General features: G+C 50.6%; 3 protein-coding genes across 8 annotated transcripts; all 3 read left to right on the forward strand.

The window, feature by feature from the left end:
- The first annotated feature begins 40 nt into the window (after positions 1 to 40).
- On the forward strand, positions 41 to 5,311 carry WDR74 (WD repeat domain 74). 2 transcript variants are annotated; one of them, XM_028118295.2, is made up of 11 exons: positions 41 to 151; positions 239 to 345; positions 433 to 554; positions 1,981 to 2,056; positions 2,195 to 2,341; positions 2,505 to 2,606; positions 3,499 to 3,599; positions 3,688 to 3,743; positions 4,299 to 4,444; positions 4,528 to 4,584; positions 5,073 to 5,311. In XM_028118295.2, the coding sequence occupies exons 1-11, from the start codon at positions 88 to 90 to the stop codon at positions 5,268 to 5,270; spliced, it is 1,176 nt and encodes a 391-aa protein (XP_027974096.1). In that variant the 5' UTR covers positions 41 to 87; the 3' UTR covers positions 5,271 to 5,311. The 2 variants fall into 2 exon arrangements, with proteins under 2 accessions (XP_027974096.1, XP_027974097.1); XM_028118296.2 differs by having other exon boundaries at positions 42 to 151; positions 5,091 to 5,311.
- Positions 5,312 to 5,461: 150 nt separating this feature from the next.
- On the forward strand, positions 5,462 to 5,860 carry TEX54 (testis expressed 54). 2 transcript variants are annotated; one of them, XM_088017995.1, is made up of 2 exons: positions 5,462 to 5,537; positions 5,661 to 5,860. In XM_088017995.1, exons 1-2 carry the CDS (start codon positions 5,462 to 5,464, stop codon positions 5,858 to 5,860), a joined length of 276 nt encoding a protein of 91 aa, XP_087874121.1. The 2 variants fall into 2 exon arrangements, with proteins under 2 accessions (XP_087874121.1, XP_087874122.1); XM_088017996.1 differs by having other exon boundaries at positions 5,462 to 5,528; positions 5,670 to 5,860.
- Positions 5,861 to 6,174: 314 nt separating this feature from the next.
- Positions 6,175 to 26,686, forward strand: STX5 (syntaxin 5). 4 transcript variants are annotated; one of them, XM_028118297.2, is made up of 11 exons: positions 6,175 to 6,305; positions 6,997 to 7,240; positions 8,645 to 8,715; positions 8,887 to 8,942; positions 9,059 to 9,129; positions 13,616 to 13,732; positions 13,817 to 13,873; positions 14,053 to 14,134; positions 15,032 to 15,138; positions 15,310 to 15,431; positions 25,923 to 26,686. In XM_028118297.2, exons 2-11 carry the CDS (start codon positions 7,016 to 7,018, stop codon positions 26,080 to 26,082), a joined length of 1,068 nt encoding a protein of 355 aa, XP_027974098.1. In that variant the 5' UTR covers positions 6,175 to 6,305; positions 6,997 to 7,015; the 3' UTR covers positions 26,083 to 26,686. The 4 variants fall into 4 exon arrangements, with proteins under 4 accessions (XP_027974098.1, XP_027974102.1, XP_027974099.1 ...); XM_028118301.2 differs by having other exon boundaries at positions 6,177 to 6,305; positions 7,149 to 7,240; XM_028118298.1 differs by lacking the exon at positions 6,175 to 6,305 and adding an exon at positions 6,536 to 6,787.
- The last annotated feature ends 1,287 nt before the right edge of the window (positions 26,687 to 27,973 follow it).

Below are 27,973 nucleotides of genomic sequence, written 5' to 3' on the forward strand. Positions count from 1 at the left end.
AGGGCGGTCCTCCCGATGGGGCTCGGCGCGCGCTGGTGACGCCAACACTGCGCCGGAAGTACGCGCCGTGGGCTGCCGCGTCCCGCTATGGCGGCTGCTGGGGCACGCTGGAACCATGTATGGGTGGGCACCGAGACTGGGATCCTGAAAGGTTGGTGGCTGGACCGGGCGTCGGGAAGTGGGGGGGGGGATATCCCCCGCTCGCGACTGCGGCGCGACTGACACCCGCCTCCCGCAGGGGTGAACCTTCAGCGCAAACAGGCGGCGAACTTCACGGCGGCAGGACAGCCGCGGCGCGAGGAGGCGGTGAGCGCCCTGTGCTGGGGCGCGGGCGGCGAGACTCAGGTGAACGGCCGCTGTTCGGTCCCGAGCTGGGGGGCCAAGGTGCGGCAGCCTCGCTTTGATCTTCATCTTGCGCTCCTTTGCCCGCAGATCCTGGTGGGTTGCGCCGACAGAACGGTGAGGTACTTCAGCACCGAGGAGGGCCGATTCCGGGGCCAGAAGCACTGCCCTGGCGGGGAGGGCACGTTCCGAGGTCTCGCCCAGGTCGACGGGTAAGACTGAGCACGTCGCTGAACGCTCAGGTCGCAGGGAGAGCGTGGAGGCTCCCTCAGGAAGGGCATATAATGACGATCAACCCATAGTGACACGGGCCGGGGCTGGGTGACAGGGACCTGTGTCCTGCCTATAACAAGCGTTTATTGAACACCTGCTGAGTAACAGGCATTGGGCGAAATGCACGGGCTGCAGGTAAACCAGACACATGAAGTAGGTACCTTCATGGAGTTTGCATCCGCAGGGGTTTTGCATCCTGGCTCCATAGCGTTTTGGATGACCCTGAGCAAATCGTTTAATAGTTTAGAGTGTGTTTGAAAACTGACACTACAGTTACCAACAATATGGTGAAGTTCCCAAAGTAAAGGATAGGAAAGTGCTAGCGGTTAGGTAACTGGCCTAGCTTTCTTCCAAAGATGGAGAAGGCTGTGAATAGGCTGTGTAGGTTTGGTGATGTTCCGACAAGTGAGATCTAGAAGTGTCTGCGGGTGAGACATTTGTACTGGGCCATGCAGGATGGGCAGAATTTTGACAGGAGGAGAAAGGGGTAAGTGCATTCTAGAAAGAGGCTACTGCCTGGGCAGAGGCCAGGATTGGTGTCAGGTTACACCATATTTTGGGAAAGATAAACAGCATTTAGGGGTTGAAGCCAAGGATGCATTTTAATACAAGATGGACAAGATAGGTAGGGATTATATGTAAAGGGCTTTCAGAGCCAGGCTGAGAGATTTGCACTTGTGATTGGGTAGGTGGTGGTGGGGTATTGGGTTTTGAGTAAGGAGGGGTGTGGAGAATGGATTGGAAAGAGCAGTTGGGAGGCTGTTGCCACAGCCCAAGCAAACAACACAGCCTGAACTGAGGTGAAGGTGGGCAGATGTGAGAAAGAACATAGGCTCAGACTCTACAGATCCTGGGAGAGACTTGCTTGGGCTTCATGGGAGGGGTGTGTACTTTGAGGGACAGATCAACATTTAGTGTCTGGGACCCTGAACTGGGAACTGGAGAGAAGCTGGTGTTTGACCTTGGCCAGACCCTAAATTTAGACCGTCCCACTTCAGTCCTTTCATAGCTACTGATCCTGACTCCTGGTGAGCCACTCAAGATTGAGAAAGACCAGCAGGGCAGGTGCCCCCAGATGTAGCTGCGGAATAGCAAAGGCACTTTGCTTTGGAGTATCACAGACTTGATTTCCAGCTCTGGTTCTGACGTTTAGTTGTGTGGGCAAATCTTGTCATTTCTCAGAGCTTTAGTTGCCTCACTTCCAAAACTGGTAACCCCTCCCCCCATCGAGTATATTAAATAACAGACCTGAAAGGAGAAAGTCTCGTTAATGTGAATCTGGGGGTGGGTCAACTGGGGCCTGGAGCAGACTTTTACACTTTTTTTTTTTTTTTTAAACTAACTCTGTCCTCCCGCTGCCTGCAGCACCCTTATCACATGTGTGGAATCTGGGATTATCCAAGTCTGGCGTGACAATGACAAGGAGGCATCCTCTGACCCAGTAAGGTTCCCCTGCCTTGCTGGTGATGGTTGGGGAAGATGGGGGCCAGGGTAGGAACCAAGTGAGGGCTTTGGGGGAAGAGATTTAAAGACTCTGGAACTGCTTCTCATCTCCCTTCTCATCTCCTGTTCTTTTCAGCTCCTGGAACTGAGTGTGGGTCCCGGGGTGTGTAGGATGCGCCAAGACCCGGCACACCCCCACATGGTTGCCACGGGTGGGAAAGAGCATGCTTTGAAGGTGTGGGACCTACAGGGGTCTGAGGAGCCTGTGTTCAGGGCCAAGAATGTAAGTGACAGGGGTGGGATGGGCTGGGGCTGAGGTCCAGGGAGGCTGAGGCCACTGACTGAGTCAGAGACCAGATGGGCTTTAGGGGATGTTGCTGACGGGCTGCAGGAAAGAGCCTGTGAGCCTCCCACAACCTGTCCCCCATCTCTCCACCCCCCACCAGGTACGGAACGACTGGCTTGACCTGCGGGTTCCCATCTGGGATCAGGACATACAGTTCCTCCCTGGGTCTCAGAAGCTTGTCACCTGCACAGGGTACCACCAGGTGAGGCACCGTCTCACCCTTGCCGGGCTTCAGCAGCCTCCTGGAGAAACAGCCTCCCTGCACAGGCTCAGTCCTCATCGTTTCGCACAGCTGCCCTTCTCACCAGGCTCTGTCCCTGAGTTAGAAGCAGCATTTCCTCCATCCGTCCCAGCCCTGTGGCTGAGCCAGTGACCTTTTAGTGCATCCTTGGATGAGTGTTCTGGACTGTGAGCCTTCCTTTGCTTCCCACCTGGGAGGAGAAAAGAAGAGAGTGCCCTTTTCACAGTAGGAGCACAGGGTACAGGTGTGATGAGAGGACACTGGGTGTCAAGAGAACTGGGTTCTGGTCTTGATGCAGCCTCTGATTTGCTTTGGGACCCAGGCCTGACCCTTTACTCTCCAGCCTCAGCTCCTTGGCTTTATAGGAGGGAGGAAGGGAGCGAGGGTCCAGCTGGGGATCTTTACAGCTGGCCTCACTTGAAGTCCTAAGACCCAGGCAGGATTGGGTCACTATATTTGCCCCATTTCCTTTACTCCTGCATAATGACATCTGATCTTGGTGATATGCCTCTATTCAAAACGCACCCTGAGGGCTTCCTCTCTCCTCTGTTGTTCAGGTTAAATTTCTCTGAAATGCAGTACTCTTTGACAGTTGGACTGGCTTGCTTTTTCATCCCAAGGTGGGAGTCTGGAGGGATGGAATGCTCACACATGCGGACCATTCATGCTCCTAAGCAGGTCTCCTCTACCCACTCCTCCCTAACACTCAGAGAAGAGGGGGTACATTTCAGATGAGAAAGTTTCTCTAAGAGTCGGTCATAAACAAGAAAGCGGTGTGTGAAGGAGGGGGTAAAGATGTGGAGAAGCCAGGGGCGGGGGTGGGCTGGCCTTGTGATGCCTCGGTGTTTTCCAGGTCCGTGTCTATGATCCAGCCTCCCCCCAGCGCCGGCCAGTCCTGGAGGCCACCTATGGAGAGTACCCGCTTACAGCCATGACCCTCACTCCTGGGGCCAAGTAAGTGTTGCGAGGACAAGGTGGGGGCGGCTCAGAGAGGACTCCAGAAGGCCCCTGCTGACCGCACTCGCTCTGGCCCCCTCCATAGTTCAGTGATCGTGGGGAACACTCACGGGCAGCTGGCAGAAATTGACCTTCGGCAAGGTGAGTGGGCCAGGGAGCCTTGAAGGAGGGCAGGGCGTGGGAGGAAATGCAGGATGCCGTCTGACGGGGTGCAGGGGAGTGGTTGAGCCCTCATTCAGGTGCCTGTTGCCTGGGTTCAAATCCTGGTTTCACCAGAAGCTATGGGGTCTTGGACAAGTTACTTCAACTCCTTGTGACTCCTAGTTCCTTTCCATGTAAAATGGAGATACCAGTGATAACTCCTGTCCCGGCGTTACGTTGAGGAATAAATACTGAAACATAAAGTGATTGAGACAGTAAACAACTGGGGCGCCTGGGTGGCTCGTTTCGTTAAGCATCCAACTCTTGATTTCGGCTCAGGTCATTATCTCAGGGTTGTGGGATCAAGCCCCAGAATGGGCTCCACACTGGATGTGGAGCCCTGTCTAAGATTCTCTCTCTCTCTGCCCCTCCTGTACACGAGCACTCACTCTCTCTCCCTCTGTCAAAAAAAAAAAAAAAGAAAGAAAGATAGAAACATTTAATGGTTGTTGGCTGGCCAGCTCGTGCTGATGCCTTCCCCCCTCCCTTCTCCAGGGCGCCTCCTAGGCTGTCTGAAGGGGTTGGCAGGCAGTGTCCGAGGATTACAGTGCCACCCTTCAAAGCCCCTACTAGCCTCCTGTGGCTTGGACAGAGTCTTGAGGGTACACAGGATCCGGAATCCACGGGGTCTGGAGCATAAGGTGAGAGCTGGCTGCCTCATGTCTCCCCATCCGTGTTTCTGTTTCAGTTTGCTCGACTCCTTAAGGCCCCTGATCTTTTGCAGGTTTATCTCAAGTCTCAACTGAACTGCCTTCTCTTGTCAGGCAGGGATAACTGGGAGGTAAGCAGTTGGGTCTGGGAATGGTGGGAGCAAGGGCACAGATGTGAGCATTTCCCTGGGGAGAGAAAAAAGTAGCGGCTGGAACACAGACCTGGAACTGTCTGTCAAGTTAATAAACTTCTCTGAGGGGTGTTAATAGTTGTAATCCTGGGGTGCCTGGGTAGCTCAGTCGGTTAAGCGTCTGCCTTCAGCTCGGGTCGTGATCCCAGGATGCTGGGATCGAGCCCCACATCAGGCTCTCTGCTCAGCGCGGAGCCTGCTTCTCCCTCTCCCTCTGCCTGCTGCACCCCTACTTGTGGGCGCTCCCTCTCTCTCTCTGTCAAATAAATAAAATCTTAAACAATAGTTATAATCCTGACAGGGTTACTGCCAAGGGCTGATAAAGGAGCATGGATGGGAATAGTGTCCGGGAGCAGGAAATAAAAGATTATTTCCCAGCCAGATCCTCCTTCCCTCTGCATGTTACTGTGCCCCTGATTCCTCTTAAGTTTTCTCCCACCCACCAGGATGAGCCCCAAGAGCCCCAAGAGGCCAAAAAGGCGCCCCCAGAAGACACAGAGACAGATCAACTTTGGGCCTCCTTGGAGGCAGCTGCCAAGCGGAAGCTCCCTGATTTGGAGCCGACCCAAGGGGCTCTCCAAACCAGACGGAGAAAAAAGCAGCGGCCTGGGTCCACCAGCCCCTGAAGAGCCTGTGCTCACTTTGTAAATAAATATCTCAGCACTCACCATGACCCTGAGCCTTTTGTGATGGGAGAAAGGAAAAAGGGGTGGCTGCTCCCAGCGCTGGTGCAGTGGGGTATCTGACGTCACAAAAGCAAGGCCGGGAGCCTGGCGGGCTGGCGAGGGTGGCACGGAGTTCGGGGCCGCTCGGGGGTATGGGCTGCTGCCAAAACAAGGACTTTCAGATCTCCGATGAGCCGGCCAAGGAGGCCGAGTCGGAGGAAGGCGAAGGTGGGACCCAAGACACACCAACGGGCCCGGGGAGCAGGAGAAGGGGCTGCCCCGACCGGGACCGCCCAGGAGGTTGGACCGGGGAGGGTAGAGCAGAGCTCAGTGGCCTCGTCATCCCCGCAGGCTTCGAAAGGGTCGATGAGGAGCCGCAGAACCGCGGGAATCGCAGGTCGAATGAAAGCCTTTTGATCACCGTGCTGTGGCGGCGGCTATCCCTGTTCGGCCGTCGGGGGTCAAACAAGAGGCAATCAGCCCAGAATCAAAAGCAGGGGTTACGGGAGAGGACCCGGGAGGGGATCCTGGAGGAGCCGGAGAAGGGGTGACCCCAGCCCTGCTCTCAGTCTGCCCCAGCCCCTAGAGAATAAAATTTCTAACATGTACCCGCCCGAGTCCAAGCGCCTCCGCTGCCGGTTCTGGGCACACCGGCCGCGGGCACCGCGGAGGTGCGGGCTCTTTAAGGCTCCTCCCCTGGGGCTGGCCCAGCCCCCTGGGCCCCGGCTCTAGTTCCTCGGGGGCGGGGTCACGGGCGGCCCAGCCAATGGGAGGATGGAGCCGCTCCGGCGTTTGGGTGGGAGGGCGTGTCTCTCGGTCCGCTGTGCTCCAAAAGGCGTGGCACCGCCCTCTCGTCACCGGGGGTGGGGTTATGTGTGGGTGACGTGGCGGCTTCTAGCCTTTGGTCGGATTTCGGCGGCTACGGCGCTTGGGGAGGAGGCGGTGACCATCCGGGGGACTGTGGCACTGGTGGCGGCGGCAGGCGGCAGAGAGGAGGTAGGACTCGCTCTAGGAGGGGTCTGGCCGCCTTGTCCGCTCCGGGCAGCGGCTTTCCGGGGGCGGCGACGAGAGGGGGGAAGGGAACCTGGGGCGAGCGGGCAAGTCCTGCCGGCCCGGCTCGGGGTGAGGGAATACTTCGCCGTCCAGTCAGGAAAGCCCCTGTTGAGAAAGACGTCGGCATTAGCTAATCAGTGATTTCAGTCCTCCAGAAGGCGGTACTTGGGCGGGGGTGGGACTTCCTGTTTCAAATAAACACCCAGAGATTCCCCCCCTCCGCCCACCGAAGTGTGTCCCCCTCAGGGGGTCCGTCACCGTTTCTCCCTCAGGAGTCGAAGGGATCCGCGGATACGGGAGGGCCCGGTTAGGGCCTGGGGCAGTTGCACAGGCCGGGCTGGCGCCTCGGGGCCACGGGACCTGCCTCTGGCCCTGCCCCTGCTTCACGGCCCCCGGCCCGCGCTCTGGCCGCCGGAGCCAAGTTGGTAGAGTCTGAAGAGCGGGACGGATCGGGCGGGAGAGCGGGGCCCTGCCCGCCGTGGGCCGGCCCCAGGACCTGCGGGTGGCTTTGGGCGCGAAAGCCCGTGCCAAGTGCAGAAGGGGCCCGAGAATTTACTGGTGTGGGGGGGGGAGGGGCGTGGGATTTGTGGGGAAGGAGGCTGCCTGGGGAATGACACTCTCCCCTCCACAACAGTCCGAGGTTATGCGTCTCAATGATCCCGCGGAAACGCTACGGGTCTAAGAACACGGATCAGGGTGTCTACCTGGGTCTCTCAAAGACACAGGTCCTATCCCCTGCAACTGCTGGCAGTAGCAGCAGCGACATCGCCCCTCTGCCCCCCCCAGTGGCCCTGGTCCCTCCCCCTCCCAACACCATGTCCTGCCGGGATCGGACCCAGGAGTTCCTGTCTGCCTGCAAGTCCCTGCAGAGCCGTCAGGTAAGGACCAGGAGTGGGAAAGGCAGGAGTGAGCCTTACTGAAATCTGGGAGAGGCTGTGCTCCAGCACCGTTAATTGACATAATTTGGGGAGAACTGATGCAGCTTGGAGGGGGCTGTAGGATCTACTGAGCAACAGAAAAGGAGTGCGTCAATTATCTAGAGGCAAGAACCTAGACTGTTTTTTGAGAAATTCCACCAGAGGATAGGGTTGCTCCTCTTTGAAGGAGTATCTCGGGATGAGAGACGGCTGCAGTATATTTGGTTTGGATAAGGAACAGGTTCTAGGAAGAGTCTTTAGCTCAGAGACAGGCACTTTGAATTCTAGTTCCAGAATAGTCCTACCGTAAGTTTGCTCTGTGGCCACAGGGAAGTTAGTCTACTTGGACCTCGCGTTTTTTGGGAGGTGAAGGGGGGTATTTTGTTTTTGTTTTAAAGTAGGCTTCATGTCCAGTGTGGAGCCCAGTGCTAGGGCTTGAACTCATGACCCTGAGATCAAGACCTGAACTGCGGTCAAGAGTCAGAGACTCAACCCACTGATCCACCTAGGTGCCCCTGGGCCTCAGTTTTTACATCTATAAAATGAAAGCAGTCTTTTTGATAAGTAGTTTTTTCTTTTCTTTTTTTTTGTTTTTTTAAAGATTTTATTTATTTATTTGACAGAGAGAGAGAGAGCGCAAGCAGAGGGGGCGGCAGGCAGAGGGAGAGGGAGAAGCAGACTCCCCGCTGAGCAGGGAGCCCGATGCGGGGCTCGATCCCAGGACCCTGGGACCATGCACTGAGCTGAAGGCAGCCGCTTAACCAACTGAGCCACCCAGGCACCCCGATAAGTAGTTTTTTTCAAAATTACTTTGGAGTGCTTTTTTACAAATTAGATTCCCTTGTTTTAATCCAGACATCCTGAATCAAAGCGGGACCTGAGTGACTGTAATTTTAAATATTTTTACTGCTCAGCTCTTAACAACTGCTTTTCTGTATGATCTCCGAGAGCTTTCCAGTTATCCTCTTTGATTTCCTGATTGGAGAAATAAAATGGTAACAGTGCCTATCATTTATTTAGTGCTTACAATGTAGGAGGTATCTAACTAAAATACTTTATAGCCTTTGTGTTGTTTAATTTTGGCAACAACTATAGGAGGTGTGTAGATTGTCTCCATTTTATGCAAGAGGAAACAGATTCAGGATGGTTTAAGTCACTTGCCCCAAACCTCCCAGCTAATAAGTGGTGGAGTCAAGATTTGAACCTGGGTCTACCTGCGTTCAAATGTGAGCTCTAAGTGACTGCTGATAAAAAAAGAACCGTCTGGTGGAAGTACTAGGGAGAATTTAGTGGACACCCGAGGAACAGTGAAAGCTGGAAATGGGGAGGGGGACTAAAGTGTCACCTCTTGATGTTGCATTTCAGAATGGAGTCCAGACAAACAAGCCGGCTCTGCGTGCTGTCCGGCAGCGTAGTGAATTTACCCTCATGGCCAAGTAAGTTGAGAGAAGTTACGTGGTGGGGTGCTGCAGTGTCTGGGGATCAGTAGGCTTGCCTCGGGTGGCCTTGGCTGTGAGGGAGGGCCGCATCGGTTGTGCTGGAGCTAATGTGGGAATAGGCCCTGTCCTGCCCTTTCCCGTGGTGCCCTCACTAATGCTCCTTTCCAGGCGCATTGGGAAAGACCTCAGCAACACATTTGCCAAGCTGGAGAAGCTGACAATCTGTGAGTGTTCTTGGGGTCTTTCAGAGATGGGGCAGTGAACCAGAGAGGGCTGAGGAACCGTACTCCCTGAGCCTTGTCTTTGACCTCCCCCGTTGTGGCCTCATTTGTCTCTGCAGTGGCAAAGCGCAAGTCCCTCTTCGATGATAAAGCAGTGGAAATCGAAGAGCTAACTTACATCATCAAACAGGTGAGCTGCTAGCTATCAGGAGCTAGCATTCCAGTCAGATCACTTTGATGAGTTCCCGTTATCATGGGGCCCAGAGTAAGTTTCTAGAGCCAGCCCCAGACATCCTGCTCATCCGTTGAGTCAGTGGACACTGATTGGTTATCAACTGTGTACAGAGCACTGCTGGGCACGTGCCTCACAAACTTGAGGCAAGATTTCTGCCTTCAGGGCTTATTGTCTACAGGAGGTATCCAGTCCCACAAACTCATACTTACAGTGAGGAGAAGGCAAATGGTCTAGACCTTGTGAAAAGATGAATGAGACAGTCTGGGGACACTGATTTTATGGATTTTGTAGAGGGAGTGAAATCTGAACTGGTTTCAAGGCTTGCACAGAGGCAGTGGAAGAACATTCCAGATTTTATAGAGGGAGTGAAATCTGAACTGGTTTCAAGGCTTGCACAGAGGCAGTGGAAGGACATTCCAGACACAGGAAACAGTATGCGCAGTGGCCGAGCTTATAAAAGAGAAAGTTGAAGTCTTTGTTCAGATGTTATTTGCTCAGGGAGGCCTATCCTGAGCATGCTGTTTAGTACTTCAGTGCTCAGACCTGTGACCTCCCTAACCTTACTCTATTTTCTTGTTACAGCACTTGATACTTTCTAACATTCTCTGTCATTGACTTACTTACATTTATTGGTTTTGTTCCCTCCCCTCTACCTCTTCCGCCCCCCAGCAAAGAAAAAAAGTATAAGTGCCACAAGAACAGAGATTATTTTTTTTTCTTTCTGCTTGTTCACTGATGTATCCCCAATGTCTGTAATAGTGTCTGGTGTAGAGGAGGTACTCACTATGTGTTGATTGGACGACTGGTCGGCAGGAGATGAGGCTGGGGGGCGCCTCGGTGGCTCAGTCGTTAAGTGTCTGCCTTCAGGGCGCCTGAGTGGCTCAGTTGGTTAAGCGACTGCCTTCGGCTCAGGTCATGATCCTGGAGTCCCGGGATCGAGTCCCGCATCGGGCTCCCCGCTCAGCGGGGAGTCTGCTTCTCCCTCTGACTCTCTTCCTTCTCGTGCTCTCTATCTCTCATTCTCTCTCTCTCTCAAATAAATAAATAAAATCTTAAAAAAAAAAAAAAAGTGTCTGCCTTCAGCTCAGGTCATGATCCCAGGGTCCTGGAATCGAGCCCCACATTGGGCTCCCTGCTCAGCAGGAAGCCTGCTTCTCCCTCTCCCACTCCCCCTGCTTGTGTTCCCTCTCTCGCTGTGCCTCTCTCTGTCAAATAAATAAATAAACTCTTTAAAAAAAAAAAAAAGATGAGGCTGGGAAGGTAGGTTTGTGGCTGATTGTGAAGATCACTGTGGGCCTGGGTAAGGAGCATGGAATCACTGAATGCCATAGGCTGCAAGGACGATGAGAATCTGGATTCTAAGTCTGTCTGAAAGACCCCCCTATAGTTGTATCAGAATCTGTACAGTTGTGATTCCTTCTTCTCTCAGCACAATGTCATGAGAATAAAACGTGAAGTTGAATGACTGCAGGGGGAAAAAAAACCAGCCCGGAGCATGGCTGCGCAGAGAGGCTAGGGAGGAAGCTCTGCTGCTGTCAGTTGTGAAGGGACGGTGACTCTGGCAGAGGCTGGGCCAGCCATGACAGGAGGCGCCGTGCGGGGTGGAGGAGAGGGGACACCATGAACTATTGGGGCACTGTAGCGTAGGCTTTGAAGAACCACTGCCTGGATTCAGACAGACGAGTTCAAATCCCAAGTCCACCGACTATGGTGTAATGTTGGGTAAGCCACCTAACTACTCTGAGCTTCAGTTCCCTAATGAATAAAAGGGGGCTAATAACAGCACCTGCCTCAGAGGGTTGTTGCGGGGATTCAGGTGTTTATTTTTGAAGTCACATTATTGAGTGACTTATAGCTACCTGGTTCTGGGGGATTCAGCAGTGAGCAAGACAAGATGTGGTACCTGCCCTGGGGAATTTCCTTCCTTCCTGCCTGCCTTCCTTTGTTATTTACTTACTTTTTTTTTTTTTTTTTTGAGAGAGGGAGAGCGAGAATTTCAAGCAGGCTCCATGCTCAGCACAGAGCCCAATGAAGTGCTCAGTCCCAACCCCGAGATCATGACCTGAGCCAAAATCAAGTCGGATGCTCAACCGACTGAGCCACCCAGGTGCCCCAGGAATTTCCTTTCTGAATGAGTGAACAGACACTAGACAAGTAGATAGAGAAAACAATTTCAGGTTGGTGAATCCTATTAAAGAAACAAGGGAAGTGAGTTCCTCAGGGTAGGGGCTTACTGTAGATGGGGGTGATCTAGGACAGCCTGTGAGAAGTGGCATTGAGACCTGAATGGTGAAGAAAACCAGTCATGCAAAGATCTGGTGGGAGCACTTTCCAGAAAGTGGGAATAGCAAAGGGAAAGGCCCTGAAGGGGGGGCCACCTTAGGGCATTTGATGAACACGAAGGAGGCCAGTGTGGTTGCAGCACAGCAAGTGAGAAGGAGACTGGGAGGGGATGAGGTCAGGGAAGTGGGCAGCGCCAGAGCCTAGAGAGCCTGCGTCAGCCAGGTAAGGAGTTTGGCTTGTGTTCTCAATTTAGTGGAAAGCTCTTGGGAGATTTTTTTTTTAACTTTTTTTTTTTAAGGATTTATTTATTTATTTATTTGAGAGAGAGAGAGAGAGAGAGAGCGCACATGAGAGGGGGGAGGGTCAGAGGGAGAAGCAGACTCCCTGCTGAGCAGGGAGCCCAATGCGGGACTCGATCCCGGGACTCCAGGATCATAACCTGAGCCAAAGGCAGTCGCTTAACCAACTGAGCCACCCAGGCGCCCGCTCTTGGGAGATTTTAAGCAGAGGGATGACGTGCTCCGTTTCTGGTTCAAAAGCTCACGTTTTTTGCTGTGTTGAGGGTGGATTGTTGAGGGCAGGCTGTAAGAGGAAGGCCATTTAGGAGGCTCTTGGTGAATGTTGAGAGAAGGTGACGATATGGTCTAGGGTAGGTTTAGTAGAGAAGGAGGTGAGCTGGGTTCTCTGTGGGCTCCCACTAGGCTCCCTATGGATCAAGGGGGAAAGAGAGGAATTGAGGATGGCTCTCCAGTGTCTGGTCTGAGCAGCTTGTGACTGGTGGTGCCATTTACCAAAATGGAAAAGGAGAGAGAAGGGGGAACAGCTTTTGGCAGGGAATTAGGAGTTGTCTTCTGTGTTAAGTGTAAGGACAAAGAAAGTTGTAAGCTGCTTGGCGTGCTGTGTGGCACACAGCACACAGATACAAGGCGCTCAGTGCCTGGTAAGTGATCCATAGAGTGTGATTGTGTTGTGGCATAGAGATGGGCTTAGGAGGTATGAGTATGTGACTTAGAAGCTTCTGGGGGCGCCTGGGTGGCTCAGTTGTTAAGCGTCTGCCTTCGGCTCAGGTCATGATCCCAGGGTCCTGGGATCAAGCCCCACATCAGGCTCCCTGCTCCACGGGAAGCCTGCATCTCCCTCTCTCACTCCCCCTGCTTGTGTTCCGTCTCTCACTGTCTGTCTCTGTCAAATAAATAAATAAAATCTTAAAAAAGAAAAAAAAGTTTTTAGCTTGGGTGCTTTGGTGGGAAGTGGTACCATTTTCTAAGCTAGAACTGTGGGAGAGGAGATTTTATGGGGAGAAACCGTGGAACGCAGTTTGGACGTGGTTCTCTAAGGAGGCTGCATCAGCTCCAAAGAGCCAGACCAGTCAGCAGTGGATATCATCCATGGGTCTTGAGTGGTTGTGGCTGGAATGCTAACTGGGGGGACTATTGGAAGAATTCTAGAAGTTGACTAATCTAGTTTGTCTCCAGCCTGTTCCTTGAACTCACTATTCCTGACCTCTTCCCCCCACCGCCCCAATCCCCTGGGCAAACTTTCTCTGCCACTCCCCGGCTACCTCCTTCGTCTCTCTTGTCTTCCCTGGCACTCGGCAAGCCGGATCAGGGAGCGGAGGATGCCTTGGTCTGGTGTAGAAAGCCTGGCTGTGCTACTTTACCTCATCATATGTGACTTTGGACAAGTGACATCTATTACTCTTTTGCAATAATGATTTTGAAAGGAGTTCTGTATATAAGAGGCATTTTGTTGATGCTTCTGGGAAACCACGGAGACTCCCCTTCTCCTGACAGCTGCATAGGTGCTTTGCTGGTCAGTGTGCTCTGGGTGTGAGATTTTGACCTTCGAAGTAGTTCTGTGGCCACGTGCCTGGGCCTCACAGGGTGGAGTTGAGCTGTAGGGTGAAGGGGGTAAACAAGTCATTTATTTAGAAATGGATGAGACCAGATTTCGCCTCTTCTGTCTCTACTCAGCGGGGACTGAACCAGAACAAAGTCTGGAGCTTGGAACATCCCAGCAGGCCCTTCTGGTCTGACTTTGAAATACCCTCACCCCTGCTCATAGCTTCCACTCTGTCTTCCCTGCCAGAGCTGTCCATGTGGGAGAGACATTGGCTGAGGACCCCTTGGTTAACAGTTTTTCTGTTGGCTCTCCCTAGGACATCAATAGCCTCAACAAACAAATTGCCCAGCTTCAGGATTTCGTGAGGGCCAAGGGCAGCCAGAGCGGCCGGCACCTGCAAACCCATTCCAACACCATCGTGGTCTCCCTGCAGGTGGGGGAACCTGGGGTCAGTGGAGGGGGAGGCAGAAGGGAGAAAGGTGTTGTCTTCTCTGGCCAACCCTCTCTTTTTTTCTAGTCAAAACTGGCCTCGATGTCCAATGACTTCAAATCAGTTTTAGAAGTGAGGACAGAGGTAAGAAGAATCTGTTAGGAGGGGTAGGAACCGGGGTAAGGGTCCGAGGGGGAAATGGGGAAGGAACAAGTGGAGGGGTGAGGATAACAGCATCCTAGGCCAACAGGAGGGTCTCTCTCTCTCTAACATGCCTGCTTCCCAGAGGCCTCAGGAGCTTTGCATTTCTTCCCCAATCCCAGAACCTGAAGCAGCAGAGGAACCGGCGGGACCAATTCTCCCGAGCACCCGTGTCAGCCCTGCCCCTGGCCCCCAACCACCTGGGTAAGTCAACAGCAATGCGGGGAACCCTGAGGGCTAAGACTCGGTTACTCGGCCTGTGATGGCATCCTCTAACCCTGTGAGGGCAGGGCTCACTTAGGAGAATGGACAGGCCAGGGAGACACCAGGATTTTTCTCTCAGAGGTCAAACCCGATCGCTGGCATTCATGATCCGCACTTAGTCTTCCACATTCTCAACTGTCGGGGCTGAATTCAGTCATGTGCAATAGAATGACTGTTTCTAATATTTTTGTTATTGATTCACATTCTCCCATTTAATTTTCACCACCGCCCTCTGAGAAAGCCACTATTATTATGTGCTATTTAAAGGGGAAGAAACTGGGGCGCCTGGGTGGCTCAGTCGTTAAGTGTCTGCCTTCGGCTCAGGTCTTGATCCTAGGGTCCTGGGATCGAGCCCCATGTCGGGCTCCCCGCTCCGTGGGAAGCCTGCTTCTCCCTCTCCTGCTCCCCCTGCTTGTGTTCCCTCTCTCACTGTGTCTCTAACAAAATCTTTTTTTTTTAAAGATTTTATTTTTTTATTTGAGAGAGAGAGAATGAGAGATAGAAAGCACGAGAGGGAAGAGCGTCAGAGGGAGAAGCAGACTCCCTGCTGAGCAGGGAGCCTGCTGTGGGACTCGATCCCAGGACTCCAGGATCATGACCTGAGCCGAAGGCAGTCGCTTAACCAACTGAGCCACCCAGGCGCCCTCTAACAAATAAAATCTTTAAAATAAAATAAAATAAATAAATAAAGGGGAGGAAACTGAGGCCCAGAGAGGTTAAATGACTTGTCCAGGGTCACAAGGCTAGTAAGTGCCAGAGCTGGGACTGAAACTCAGAGCATGTGGGCTTTGAACCTGCTTTCAAGTACTAAGAAGTGCCTTTTCTTTCTTTCCCCAGGGGGCAGTGCTGTGGTTTTGGGGGCGGAGTCCCGTGCCTCTGGGGATGTGGCCATTGACATGATGGACTCTCGGACCAGCCAGCAGCTGCAGCTCATTGATGAGCAGGTACCTGGGCTCTGAACCGGGGAGGAGATGCTCCTCTGTCCTCCCAGGTGGGCAGCTAGCAAGTGTTTGAAATGTGCCTTGAGTAGAGTGGCAAGCTAGGAGGGTCCTAAAGAGGCAGGCCCTCCCCTGAGGAAGCTCCTCGTGCTCACGTGCACTCTCTCTCCTCTTAAGGATTCCTACATCCAGAGCCGGGCAGACACCATGCAGAACATCGAGTCCACAATTGTCGAGCTGGGCTCCATCTTTCAGCAACTGGCACACATGGTTAAGGAACAGGAAGAAACCATTCAGAGGTGAGACTCTTTTTTTACCCCAGATAGAAGAACCTTCTCTTCCCTGTGGGGTGGCATCCTAAAGGTCCGCAGGGACAGCTTGATGCCCTTTGAAAGAGTAGAGTGAATCTGGCCTGCGCACAGGGTTCATTCAACAAGTGTTTATGGAGCGCCTGTTTCTTGTCAGGCGCTGTTCTAGGTGCTGGTGATACAGCAATGAGTGTAACAGTGAAGTCTCTATATTGTAGGTGTGGAATTCAGGAGCATGGGTGAGGACAGCTGTTCAAAAGAGTTGACAAGAAATTTTTGGTAATGATAAAGTCTACGCGGAGAATTATGGTGGGATGACGTGTTAAGAAAGGGACTGAGTAGTTCCTGTCAGTGGACTCCGACGCTTCTTCCGGAGTTTTGGTTATTGTAGATAATGCTGCAGTGAACATAGGGGTGCATATATTTTTCTGAGTTTGTGTTTTCTTTTCCTTTGGATAAATGCCCAGAAGTGGAATTACTGGATCATGTGGTAGTTCTATTTTTAATTTTTTGAGGAACCTCCATACTGTTTCCCAGAGTCTCTGTATTAGTTTGCATTCCCACCAACAGTGCACAAAGGTTCCTTTTCTTCACATCCTCACCAGCACCTGTTGTTTCTTTCTTTCTTTCTTTCTTTTTTTAAATGCTAGCCATTCTGACAGGTATGAGGTGATACTTCATTGTAGTTTCGATTTGTATTTCCCTGATGATGAGTGGTGGTGAGCATCTTTCCATGTGCTTCTTGGCCATGTGGATGTCTTCTTTGGAAAAATGTCTATTCAGACCTTTTGCCCATTTTTTAATTATTTTATTTTATTTATTTACTTTTTTTAAGATTTTATTTATTTATTTGAGAGAGAGAATGAGATAGAGCATGAAAAGGGGGGAGGGTCAGGAGAAGCAGACTCCCCGCTGAGCAGGGAGCCTGATGCGGGACTCGATCCCAGGATCCCGGGATCGTGACCTGAGCCGAAGGCAGTTGCTTAACCAGGCAACTGAGCCACCCAGGCGCCCCAGTTTATTTTACTTATTTATTTGCTGTTGAGTTATATGAGGTTTGGCTATTCGTCCCGTATCGGGTAAGTGATTTGCAAACTTCTCTCCTTTTCAGTAGGAGAGAACTTTGTTGATAGTTTTCTTCTCTGTGCAAAAGCTTTTTAGTTTGATGTACTCCCATTTGTTATTTTTGCTTTTGTTGCTCTTGCCTGTGGAATCAGGTCCAAAAAATATTGCTAAGTGATGTCAAGGAGCCTGCCACCTGTGTTCTTTTCTAGAATTTTTATGGTTTCAGGTCTTTTTTTTTTTTTTAAGATTTTATTTATTTGACAGAGAGAGACACAGCGAGAGAGGGAACACAAGCAGGGGGAGAGGGAGAGGGAGAAGCAGGCTTCCCACCGAGCAGGGAGCCCGATGCGGGGCTCGACCCGAGCCGAAGGCAGACGCTTAGCGACTGAGCCACCCAGGCGCCCCTGGTTTCAGGTCTCACATTCAAGTCTTTCATCCATTGTGAGTTCACTTTCATGTGGTGAAAGCAAGCGGCCCAGTTCGTTCTCTACATGTAGCCGTCCCATTTCCCCAACACCATTTGTGGACGAGACTGTCTTCCCCATTTATATTCTTGCCTCCTTTGTTGTAGATTAATTGGTCATATATGCGAGGATTTATGTCTGGGCTCCCCCCTGTTCCATTGATCCGTGTGTATTTGTGCCAGTGCCGTGCTGTCACGATGACTGTAGTTATGCAGTATAGTTTGCAATCAGGGAGTGTGATACCTCCAGCTTTGTTCTTTCTCAAGATTGCTTTGGCTATTCAGCGTTTTCTTTTGAGTCCATAAAAATAGTGTAGTTTTTAATATAGGCTTACCATTTTACTGTTTGCTTTCTCTTTCTTTTTCCTGTTTTTTGTCCCTTTGTTCCTCCTTCCCTATCTTTTGAACAACTGGAATTTTTTTCAAAATTTAAATTTCAAAAAAATTTTTTGCTGGTACTTTAGCTATATGTCATTGCCTTTTTTTTTTTAAGTGGCTGATCTAGGGATTACAGCGGGCGTCATTGGCTCACAGCCTACTTTATATAAAATGCAAGAACTTTAGGGGTGCCTGAGCGGCTCAGTCAGTTGGAGTCTGACTCTTGATTTCAGATCAAGTCATGATCCTCAGGATCATGAGATCCAGTCCTGTGTTGGGCTCCATGCTGAGTGTGTGGAGCCTGCTTGAGATTCTCTCTCTCCCCCTCGGCCCCTCCCCCCTGCTTGTGCACATATGCGTGCTTACATGTGTGCACTCTCTCTCTCTCTCAAAAAAAATTTAAAAAACAAAAAAAAAAATGTAAGAACTGTGCAACTCTGTCATGTAGCCTTTATGCTCTGGTTGTCCTGTCTGTTGCACCTACATACCTTTGAAATCCCATAATCCAGTATTATAATTTTTATTTTACAGAAATTAAGAAAAATTTGTCTTTCATATTTACTTCTATGTTTACGATTTCTTTTCTTTTTTCTTCCAAATTATTATCTAAATTCTAATTAGTGGAGCCCCTGGGTAGCTCAGTCAGTTAAGCATCTGCCTTCGGCTCGGGTCATGATCCCGGGTCCTGGGTTTGAGCCCCACATTGGGCTCCCTGCTCAGCGGAGAGTCATTTTCACCCTCTCCCTCTGCCGCTCCCCCTGCTTGTGCTCTCTCTCTAATAAATAAATAAAGATTTATTTATTTCGGGGAGGGGGAGGGAAAGAGGGAAGGGAGAGCAGCAGACTCCCTGCTGAGCATGGAGCCGAAGTAGCCCAACATGGGACTAGATCCCAGGACCCAGGAGATTATAACCTGAGCCGAAATCAAGAGTCAGCAGCTTATCCGACTGAGCCAGCCAGGCACCCCAGATCTGTTGTTTTACTTTCCTTTTATCTGAACATTTCTTTATTTCACTTTCATTCTCTCTTTCTCTTTTTTGTTTTGTGTGTGTGTAAGATTTAATTTATTTGAGAGAGAGAGAGAGAGAGCACATGAGCGGTGGGGAGGGACAGAGGGAGAAGGAGAAGCAGACTCCCAGTTGAGCAGGGAGACCCAAGTGGGGCTCGATTCTAGAAGCCTGAGATCATGACCTGAGCCAAAGGCAGACGCTTAACCAACTGAGCCACCCAGACGCGTGCCCCCCCTTATGTTTTTAGGTAGACTCTATGCCCAACATGGGGCCTGAACTCACAACCCCTAGATCAAGAGTCACACACTCTTGATCATGTGAGACGGGGTGAACACCTATATTTGTATAAAGCAGGTTTCCCAGTACCAGTCCATTAAGCAGCCTCACCTATTTAATTGGGCAAGGTAAAGAAAACAGGCCCCTCGCCTCACACTTGGAGATCCTGATTCCATAGATGTGAGTGGACTGGACCTCCAGGAATTTCCATTTTATATAAGCTCATAGGAGGTTCTCATGAGCATCCAAGTTTGAGAACCACTATTTAACAGGATGTTTGTTTGTTTATTTATTCATTGACTATGGTATCAACCATTTATAAGGTGCTAAGAGTCTAGCCATCTTGGTCCTGAAATCAAGAGACCTCAAAAGACTGATTCTTAACCCGGTTCAACTGAGACCTAGGGACCTCCTTAGTGGGTTGTTCCATAAAAACTGTAGCTCCTCAGGCTGTGATGTATTTTGAATATTAGAGTATTATTATAGATTCAGTGAAACAATTATAAAAGGTATTTGGGTTTGGGACGCCTGGGTGGCTTAGTCAGTTGGGCATCTGCCTTCGGCTCGGGTCCTGGGATCAAGTCCTGTGTGGGTCTCCTTGCTCGGCGGGGAGCCCGCTTCTCCCTCTGCCGGTAGCTCCCCCTGCTTGTGCTCGCTTGCTCTTTCTTTCTCTGACGGATAAATGTAAAATCTTAAAAAAAAAAAAAAAAAAAGATTTGGGTTCTTTCTCCATTGCATGTGTTTTATTTATTTTATTTTTTATTTTTTTAAGATTTTATTTATTTATTTGACAGAGACACAGTGAGAGAAGGAGTACAAGCAGGGGGAGTGGGAGAGGGAGAAGCAGGCTTCCCGGTGAGCAGGGAGCCCAATGTGGGGCTCGATCCCAGGACCCTAGGATCATGACCTGAGCCGAAGGCAGACGCTTAACGACTGAGCCAGCCAGGCACCCTGCATATGTGTTTTAAATAGTTAACATTAGGGATGCCTGGGTGGCTCAGTCGGTTAAGCGTCTGCCTTCGGTCCAGGTCATGATCTCAGGTTCCTGGGATCGAGCCCCGCATTGAGCTTCCTGCTCAGCAGTGAGTCTGCTTCTCCCTCTTCCTCTCCCTCTGTTATCTCTCTCACTCTCTCTTGCTCTCAAATAAATAAAATCTTAAAAAAAAAATAGTTAACATTATATGCATCTGCATGCAACTTTACATTCTAGTCTTCCTTGAAAGAGTGTCTGAAGTATCTTTCAGTGTTAGTTTTCATTTGTTCATTAGTTTAGCAAACATCTGTTGCTGCTGTGAGCTAGTCCTGCTGGACCTGGGGATAGGAAGGTGAAAGACCATTTCGGTCTTTGTGGAGCTCATGTCTAGTAGGAGAGACACACACTGAGTTATAGTTCAGTTTGGTAAGGGCAGGAAGGGAAGGAGGGAAGGGAACTCAGACTAGGTACCACTCCTAGAAATAAAAGATACCAAGCCAAGTTCTGAGGTGGAATGCCAGTCAGGGAAAGGAAAGGCCATTCTACGTGGGGGGAAAACCAGCTGAGAAATGAAAAAGGGCTTGGGTGGCTTCCAGGAATGCAGAATTACTGCACGTGGCAGGGGGAGTGGTGAGGGAGGAAGCTGGAGAGGCAGGGCCAGATCACAAAGGACCTGAGTGCCGCAGCAAGAAGTTCATTCTCGGAGAGAACACGGAGAAGTAGATGGATGCTGGGGTGAGGGGAGTGAGCTTTGTTCTGGACATGCTGACAGACTCGATGGGACCTCCAAGTGGCATTTGATGTGTCGTCTGAGGCTCAGCAGAGAGGGCTGGGCTAGAGATAAGGACTTGGGGGAGTCAGTGGCCCCCTGGTGAAACCGTGGACACAGACGAGACGGCCCAGAGACAGTGGGTAAAGTGAGAAAAAGGGCAGGACAGATCCCCATGGGCCCAGGAATATGGGGAGAAGGGAAGGATTTGTCCAGGAGGCTAAGGAAGATGAGGAAAGAAAGCGGAGAGGAACGTGTCCTTAGAAGCTGAGGCGGTGGGGGTTTTAGGAAGAAAGGAGTGGTTATTTCTCAGTGCCCCCTGGAAAAGGAAGTGTGAAGCAAGGCTCCAGGGTGTTCAGGGGGCGGCAGGGCTGGAATTAATTGGATCAGTGCAGCAACTTCAGTTGAATGGTTCAGAAGCAATTTTACAGAGGATTGGAAATACAAAAGGGAAATAACAAAAGAGAGAAAAGTTGTGGGCAACTATATGTACAAGAAATTGAGATTTTGAAAGGATGAAATTATTATTGTATTTATTTTTTTAAAAGATCTTATTTATTTGAGAGAGCGCATGCACATGAGGGAGGGAGGGGCAGAGGGTGAGGGACATAGACTCCCCACTGAGCAGGCACCCCCCCCGAAATTTTTTAAATAGACCTTCTGTTTGCTTCCTGCATGCCAGTGGATCGAAATTTGAGCACCCTCTTTAGAAACCACTGATTTAGTCCAAAGTTCTTCAGTATGTAGATTCCTGGGCCCCATCCTAGACTTTCTGAATAGGAGACGTGAGAATTTGCATTTTGGGGATGCTCAACAGGTGATTCTTATTTTTTCTAAGGTATGAAAACTGCTGATCTGTTACTCCTTCATTTCCGTTTGCCCCCCAATTTGTAAATTACAAATTTTCTAACTAGAAAAGTTGAGAGGGGGACACCTGGGTGGCTCAGTTGGTTAAGCGACTGGCTTTGGCTCGGGTCATGATCCTGGGGTCCTGGGATCGAGCCCCACATCAGGCTCCCTGCTCAGCGGGGAGGCTGCTTCTCCCTCTGTGCCCCTCCGCCTGTGCCTGTGCTCTCTTGCTGTCAAATAAAATCTTAAAAAAAAAAACAACAACAACATTTAGAAAAGTTGAGAGGATCGTACAAATGAACAACTATGTTCCTTTCACCCAGATTTGCCCGCTTAATATTTTCTCACATTGGCTTTCCCTCTTTTTTTTCCCTCTGAACCATTTGAAAGTGCAAAGGTCATGACATTTTTATCCCTAAAGACTTCAGCACGCACCTGCCCAGAATTGGTATTCTCCTGAACAGCCACGATGCCATTATCATACCTAAGAAAATAAACAATTCTCTGTCATTACCCGGTACTTAGTCCATACTGAAATTTCCCCAGCTGTTCCCAAAAAAGTGCTTTTAGCTTTTTTTCCTTGAATTTAAGACCCAGGCAGTAGTCACACGTGGCATTTCTTATGTCTCCAAGTCCGCCTTCTGTTTTGCTTCTCGTGACATTGAATTTTCTTCGAAGAGGCCAGTGCCTCTTGGAGAAAGTCCTGCATGTGTATTTGTCCAGTGTTTCCTTGTCATCAGATCTAGGTTACAGATTGCTGGCCAGCTACATAGGTGATTATTATCAGTAGGCACTTGAGGTTATCCTTTTATTGGTGGTGTCAAGTTTGGTAACTTGTTTAATGTGGTGACCATACAACTAAGTCATCTGTGGACTGACGCTTCAAGTCCATGTGAACGTCAAGCTCCTTAGACCCGTGATGGTCCTTGCCTGATTCATTCGTGACTTTGTGTGTGTTTTCTATTTCATCCCTTCTACATTTATTAGCTGGCATCCTTCTGTAAAGCAGGAGCCTTCTCTCTTTAAACGTTACTAGGAATAGGGACGCCTGGGTGGCTCAGTTGGTTAAGTGTCTGCCTTCGGCAGATCCCAGGGTCCTGGGATCGAGCTCCGCATTGGGCTCCCTGCTCAGCGGGAGGCCTGCTTCTCCCTCTTCCACTCCCCCTGCTTGTGTTCCCTCTCTTGCTGTGTCTCTCTCTGTCAAATAAATAAATAAAACGTTTAAAAAAAAAACATTACTAGGAATAATGGATTTCTTTTTCATATCCGATGTATTGTAATCCATTACCATCACTGTTTTTCATTACAGTCAGATTTCCTAAACCTGGCCACGTGGCGCTCCTTTTTTTTTTTTTTTTAGATTTATTTGAGAGAGAGCGCGCTCACGCATGCGCGCACGTGCAGGGGTGGTGGGAGGGGCTGAGAGGGAGGGAGAGGGACAGGCAGACTCCAAGCTGAGTGGGGAGCCCGATTCAGGGCTTAGTCTCACAACCCTGAGATCATGACCTGAACAGAAGTCAGGAGTCAGACACTTAACCGACTGCACCGTCTAGGCACCCTGAGACTCCAGCTTCTTTTTTTTTTTTTTAAGATTTTATTTGAGAGAGAGAACAAGCATGAGGAGGGGGAGAGGCAGAGGGAGAAAGAAAGGGAGAAGCAGACTATCCACTGAGCAGGGAGCCCAATGCGGGACTCGATCTCAGGACTCTGGGATCATGACCTGAGCCAAAGGCAGATGCTTAACCAACTAAGCCCCCCAGGCGCCCGGAGACTCTAGCTTCTTAATGCTTGATTCCTTCCCTCTATAATTTTACTTTCTCTCCATAAGACATTCCTTCATCCTCTTCGCCATGCTTTTAACCTGTTTTCTTCAGCCTTCTCCTTTCCAAGCCACATTTTCTACTCCCCCCGCCCCGCCATTCTGTCTTCTGCTCCGCACTATTGTGAGTGTCCCACGGATCCCTAATCCCCCGCCCCACCCCGAGTTCCCTCCTTTTAGTTTTCATTCATGGACTCTCATTTAAAATCTTTCTTATGCCAGACTGCATTTACTGTGTATCCATTTTTGTTAAGCAAAGCCATTCATGATTTCATACCCAAGAAAGTATGGGTATGAAATGACAGTTGCTTTCTTGGGTATGAAATGACAGTTGCACCCACACTGAGAAATGAAATTACAGCCCAAAGATAGGAAACCTGATACTTTAGTTAGCCACTCTGACACAAATAGGGAATCATGTACAGTCCAGGCTCCTGTAGTTGAAAAAATTTTTAAGTTTATTTACTTATTTAATCTCTATACCTAATGTGGGCTCGAACCTATGACCCTGAGATCGAGAGTCGCATGCTCTTCCATTTTTTTTTTTTTAAAGATTTATTTATTTGGGGTGCCTGGGTGGCTCAGTTGGTTAAGCGTCTGACTCTTGGTTTCAGCTCGGGTCATGATCACCTGTTGTGAGATCAAGCCCGGCATCAGGCTTCATGCTCAGTGGGGAGTCAGCTTCAGATTCTCTCTCTCCTCTCCCTGCCTCCCTCCCCGGTCTCTCTAAAATAAATAAATATATTTTTTATTTTTTTTTAAGGTTTTATTTATTTATTTGAGAGAGAGAATGAGAGACAGCATGAGAGAGAGGAGGGTCAGAAGGAGAAGCAGACTCCCTGCTGAGTAGGGAGCGCGATGTGAGACTCGATCCCAGGACCCCAGGATCATGACCTGAGCTGAAGGCAGTTGCTTAACCAACTGAGCCACCCAGGCACCCTGAATATATTTTTTTAAATAGTTAATTTATTTGTTTGACAGAGAGAGACACAGTGAGAGGGAACACAAGCAGGGGGAGTGGTAGAGGGAGAAGCAGTTTTCCTGCTGAGCAGGGAGCCCGATGTGGGGATCTTGGGATCATGACCCGAGCCAGAGGCAGACGCTTAATGACTGAGCCACCCAGGCGCCCCATAAATAAAATCTTAAAAAAAAAAAAAGATTTATTTATTCATGAGAGAGAATGCGAGCAGGTGGAGGGGCAGAGGGAGAGAGAGAGAGTCCCAACAGACTCCCCAGCGAGCGTGGAGCCTGACCCAGGGCTCAACCCCAGGACCTGGAGATCATGACCTGATCCACAACCAAGAGTCGGAAGCTCAGGGTGCCTGGGTGGCTCAGTCGTTAAGTGTCTGCCTTCAGCTCCTAGGGTCCTGGGATCGAGCCCCGCATCGGGCTCCTCACTCGGTGGGAAGCCTGCTTCCTCTCCCACTCCCCTTGCTTGTGTTCCCTCTCTCGCTGTGTCTCTCTCTGTCAAATAAATAAAATCTTTAAAAAAAAAAAAAAAGCAGCTCAACTGACTGAGTCACCCAGGTACCCCAAGAGTGGCATGCTCTTCTGACTGAGCCAGCCAGGCGCCCCTGGGCACCTGTATTTGGACAGAGAGTAGTTCGCAGGCCCCATGACAACCTTCTGAGGACCTGGAGCTTGCAGCCACTGGTCCAGGCTTTCCTTTCCTGTTCCAGCTGGATTACCAGGCTCCCAGCTTTTCTGTCCTCACAGCTCACCGCAGTCTCTGCTCCCAGGGCCTCCCTTTGCAAAGGCCAGGATTTGTATTGGGTTTTCAGGATTGCATACGCAGGGTGGCCAGGAAATGTTTTATTTTCCTCAGGAGTCTCTCAAGAGATGGCCCTTTCTCTCTCTTTTTTTTTAAAGATTTTATTTATGGGGCGCCCGGGTGGCTCAGTCGTTAAGCGTCTGCCTTCAGCTCAGGTCATGTGGGATCGAGCCCCGCATCGGGCTCTCTGCTCGACCGGAAGCCTGCTTCTCCCTCTCCCACTCCCCCTGCTTGTGTTCCCTCTCCCGCTGTCTCTCTCTGTCAAATAAATAAAAACATCTTTAAAAAAAATAAAATAAAGATTTTATTTATTTATTTGACAGAGAGAGACAGCGGGAGAGGGAACACAGCCGGGGGAGTGGGAGAGGGAGAAGCGGGCCTCCCACTGAGCAGGGAGCCTGATGTGGGGCTCGATCCCAGGACCCTGAGATCATGACCTGAGCTGAAGGCAGATGCTTAATGACTGAGCCACCCAGGCGCCCCGAGATGGCCCTTTCTTTGAGGACTTCTCTGTACCCTGGAGAAACATGTTTTCTTAATTGTAGGGATTTTCTTACCTCCTGACTTCCTGTCCATATCATTAAGTTTTTCTTCGTGTCTCAGAACTGGGATTTCCTGACTGTAATGGTCTGTGAGCGTTTTCTCCTGTATTACAAATGCAATATTATTTATTAGACAAAAATCAATAAAGACGAGCAAAAAATTATAATAGCTAACATTTTGGGGGCTCTTAGTGTGGGTTGGGCACTTTGTGTTTGTTAACTCATTTGAGGCTGACAACAACCAGAGATGTAGGGTTGGAGTTATCCTCATTTTCCGTCCTTTGCAGTTGAAGAAAGTGAGTCTGGAGGGTAAATGACTGGCTCAGAATCACAAGCTAATAAGTTGCAGAGCTGATCTTCAAACCAGAGCCAAGACTTGTTTGTGTTACCCTTCCAGAGCTTTTCCCATATACAAGCATATATACACAAAAATGGGATCGTATTGTATGTAAAATACTTTTTACCCCCATATATTGTGACCATCTTTTCATGTTGGTAAGTCTACTTCAACAGCATTCTTTTTAATCCAGCGTCCTTCTGTTTCCTCTTCTTTCGGCCCTATCCCTAGGATCGACGAGAATGTGCTGGGAGCCCAGCTGGATGTTGAGGCTGCCCATTCAGAGATCCTCAAGTACTTCCAGTCGGTCACCTCGAACCGGTGGCTCATGGTCAAAATCTTCCTCATCCTCATTGTCTTCTTCATCATCTTTGTGGTCTTCCTTGCCTGAACCCTCTCCACTCTGAGGCACTCCGTGGGGGTTTGGAACCCCTTTGGTAGGGCAGGTGGCCAGTGCTGCCACTGAGCCTATGCAGGGTGCTTGGGAGAAAGGCCCTGTTTCCCTGGAACTGCTGAGAATGGCCACTGACCCTGACCCCTGACCCTTTGCCTCTGGCCACCCTGTCCTCCCCTCACCGCCCTCAGGCCCTCGAAACACACACGGTTCTGGATTTGTACTCTGCTGTGAGGTGGCTGGAAGGGAGAAGCCAACCGGGGGGTAGTGGGGGAGGTTGTCTCCACTAGGTAGGAGATTTTTAGAAACTCCCCAGCCTCTTCCAAAGGAAACTTTGGCAGCAAGGGAGATGATGCCCTTTCCCACCTTCCTGAGAGTGAGGAGAGGAAGTGAAATTGCCCCCCCCACCCCCCCCGGGACCAACTTTCCCATCTGGGTTAGAATTTGACCTCTTTCTTCTTCCTCTTTCCACCACGTGAGGCAGGGGGCCCTGAGCCCCTTGGCTGCCTGCACAACCCCAACTTTGGCTGCTGGTGACTCTCAATCTGCCAAATGCGCTGCAGCCCATTTTCTCCCAATTACAGCAAGACTGTCAGCCTTACTAGCCATGTCGTCATTTCTGGGTGGGAGCGTCGAAGGGCCTTCACAGCCAGTGGAGTGAGCACACTGCCTGGTACCAGGACTGAGAGGCCGGGCTGATGGCTCTAAGGGCCAAGCTTTGGGCCCTGTGCACATAGCTGCCTCCGGGCAGGGAACACCCAGGTGCAGCAGCACTTCATGAGCATGGAAACTTCCCTTCAGAGGGGGAAGCATGACCCCAGAATGGGTCCCTGAGTGGTGGCAACTTCCAGGATCAACTCCAGCAGTGTTTGTACCTGTTTCAGCTGCATGCTCCAACCAGCTGGCCCCCATTTTTCCTTGAGCTGGATGACACAAGAGCTCTGCCTGCTGCCAGGAGTGAAATGTGAAGAACTTGTTCCCAGCTCCAGCTGAGGCTCTTGGTCCCCTCCAAGCCCCTCACCAAATCCAAGCCAGTCACAGGAGGATGGAGGAGAAACCTGCCTGGAACGCCCACCCTCCAGGGAGGTTAATACACTTCTTGGTGTTATTCTGAAGTTGCTGGGGTCCCCCCACATCTCACACACCCTAGAGGAAGTTCAAGCTACAGAGAGAACAATCACAACTCTGAAAGCTGACCCTAGAACTTCGAGGGGCGGAGGTTGAGCGGAGCGGGGGGCAGTCTAGGAGAACCTCTGTCTTTTCTGGCCCAGGCATTTTACTATTTCCTCTCCCAGGCCTCTGGTCAGCAGGTGGTCTTGCTTGCATCTTCACTGCCCAACCAACACAAGCTGTTCCGGTACAGCACCTCAGTGGTGGGTGGGGAGGTTGTGAAGACAATTGCTTGTGAACGCTAGAAAAATGGTCTGTTCATTTGACATGGCAGCTCATCTTGGGAGGATGCATAGATCGGAAATTCATTTATTTCCCAAGTGTTATGTTGAGTTTTTGGTACATGCCGGGCAGTGTACTGAGCCAGGAGCTGGAGAAAAGTCACGAATTAGTGAACATCCCTGCTCTCTTGGGGTTTACGTTCTAGTTTTCTGTTGCCTGATAATGCATCTTACAGACGAGGAAAGCGTGGCATATATTGGCTGCTGGCAAAAGGGCTGGGCTGAGAGATTCAATACTGGCTGTATAACGCTAGGAGGTCTAAGAACCATCACTCCCGCTCCAAGGCCCGGGTCTCCCCTTCCTCGGAAGCCCTTCGTGCGACCCCCTTCCCCATTCGTCTCGGAGACTTGGGCTGCAGCAGCTTGCTCTTTGCTCCAGCGCTAGCCCCGGAGGTGCTGGCGTAGCGACGAACCGAAGGCGGCGGCGGGGCGGGCCG

This window comes from Eumetopias jubatus, unplaced genomic scaffold (genome assembly GCF_037043125.1).
Source record: "Eumetopias jubatus isolate StellerSeaLion01/CBP00866 unplaced genomic scaffold, mEumJub1_p1.0 scaffold_13, whole genome shotgun sequence".
NCBI classification, from domain to species: domain Eukaryota; kingdom Metazoa; phylum Chordata; class Mammalia; order Carnivora; family Otariidae; genus Eumetopias; species Eumetopias jubatus.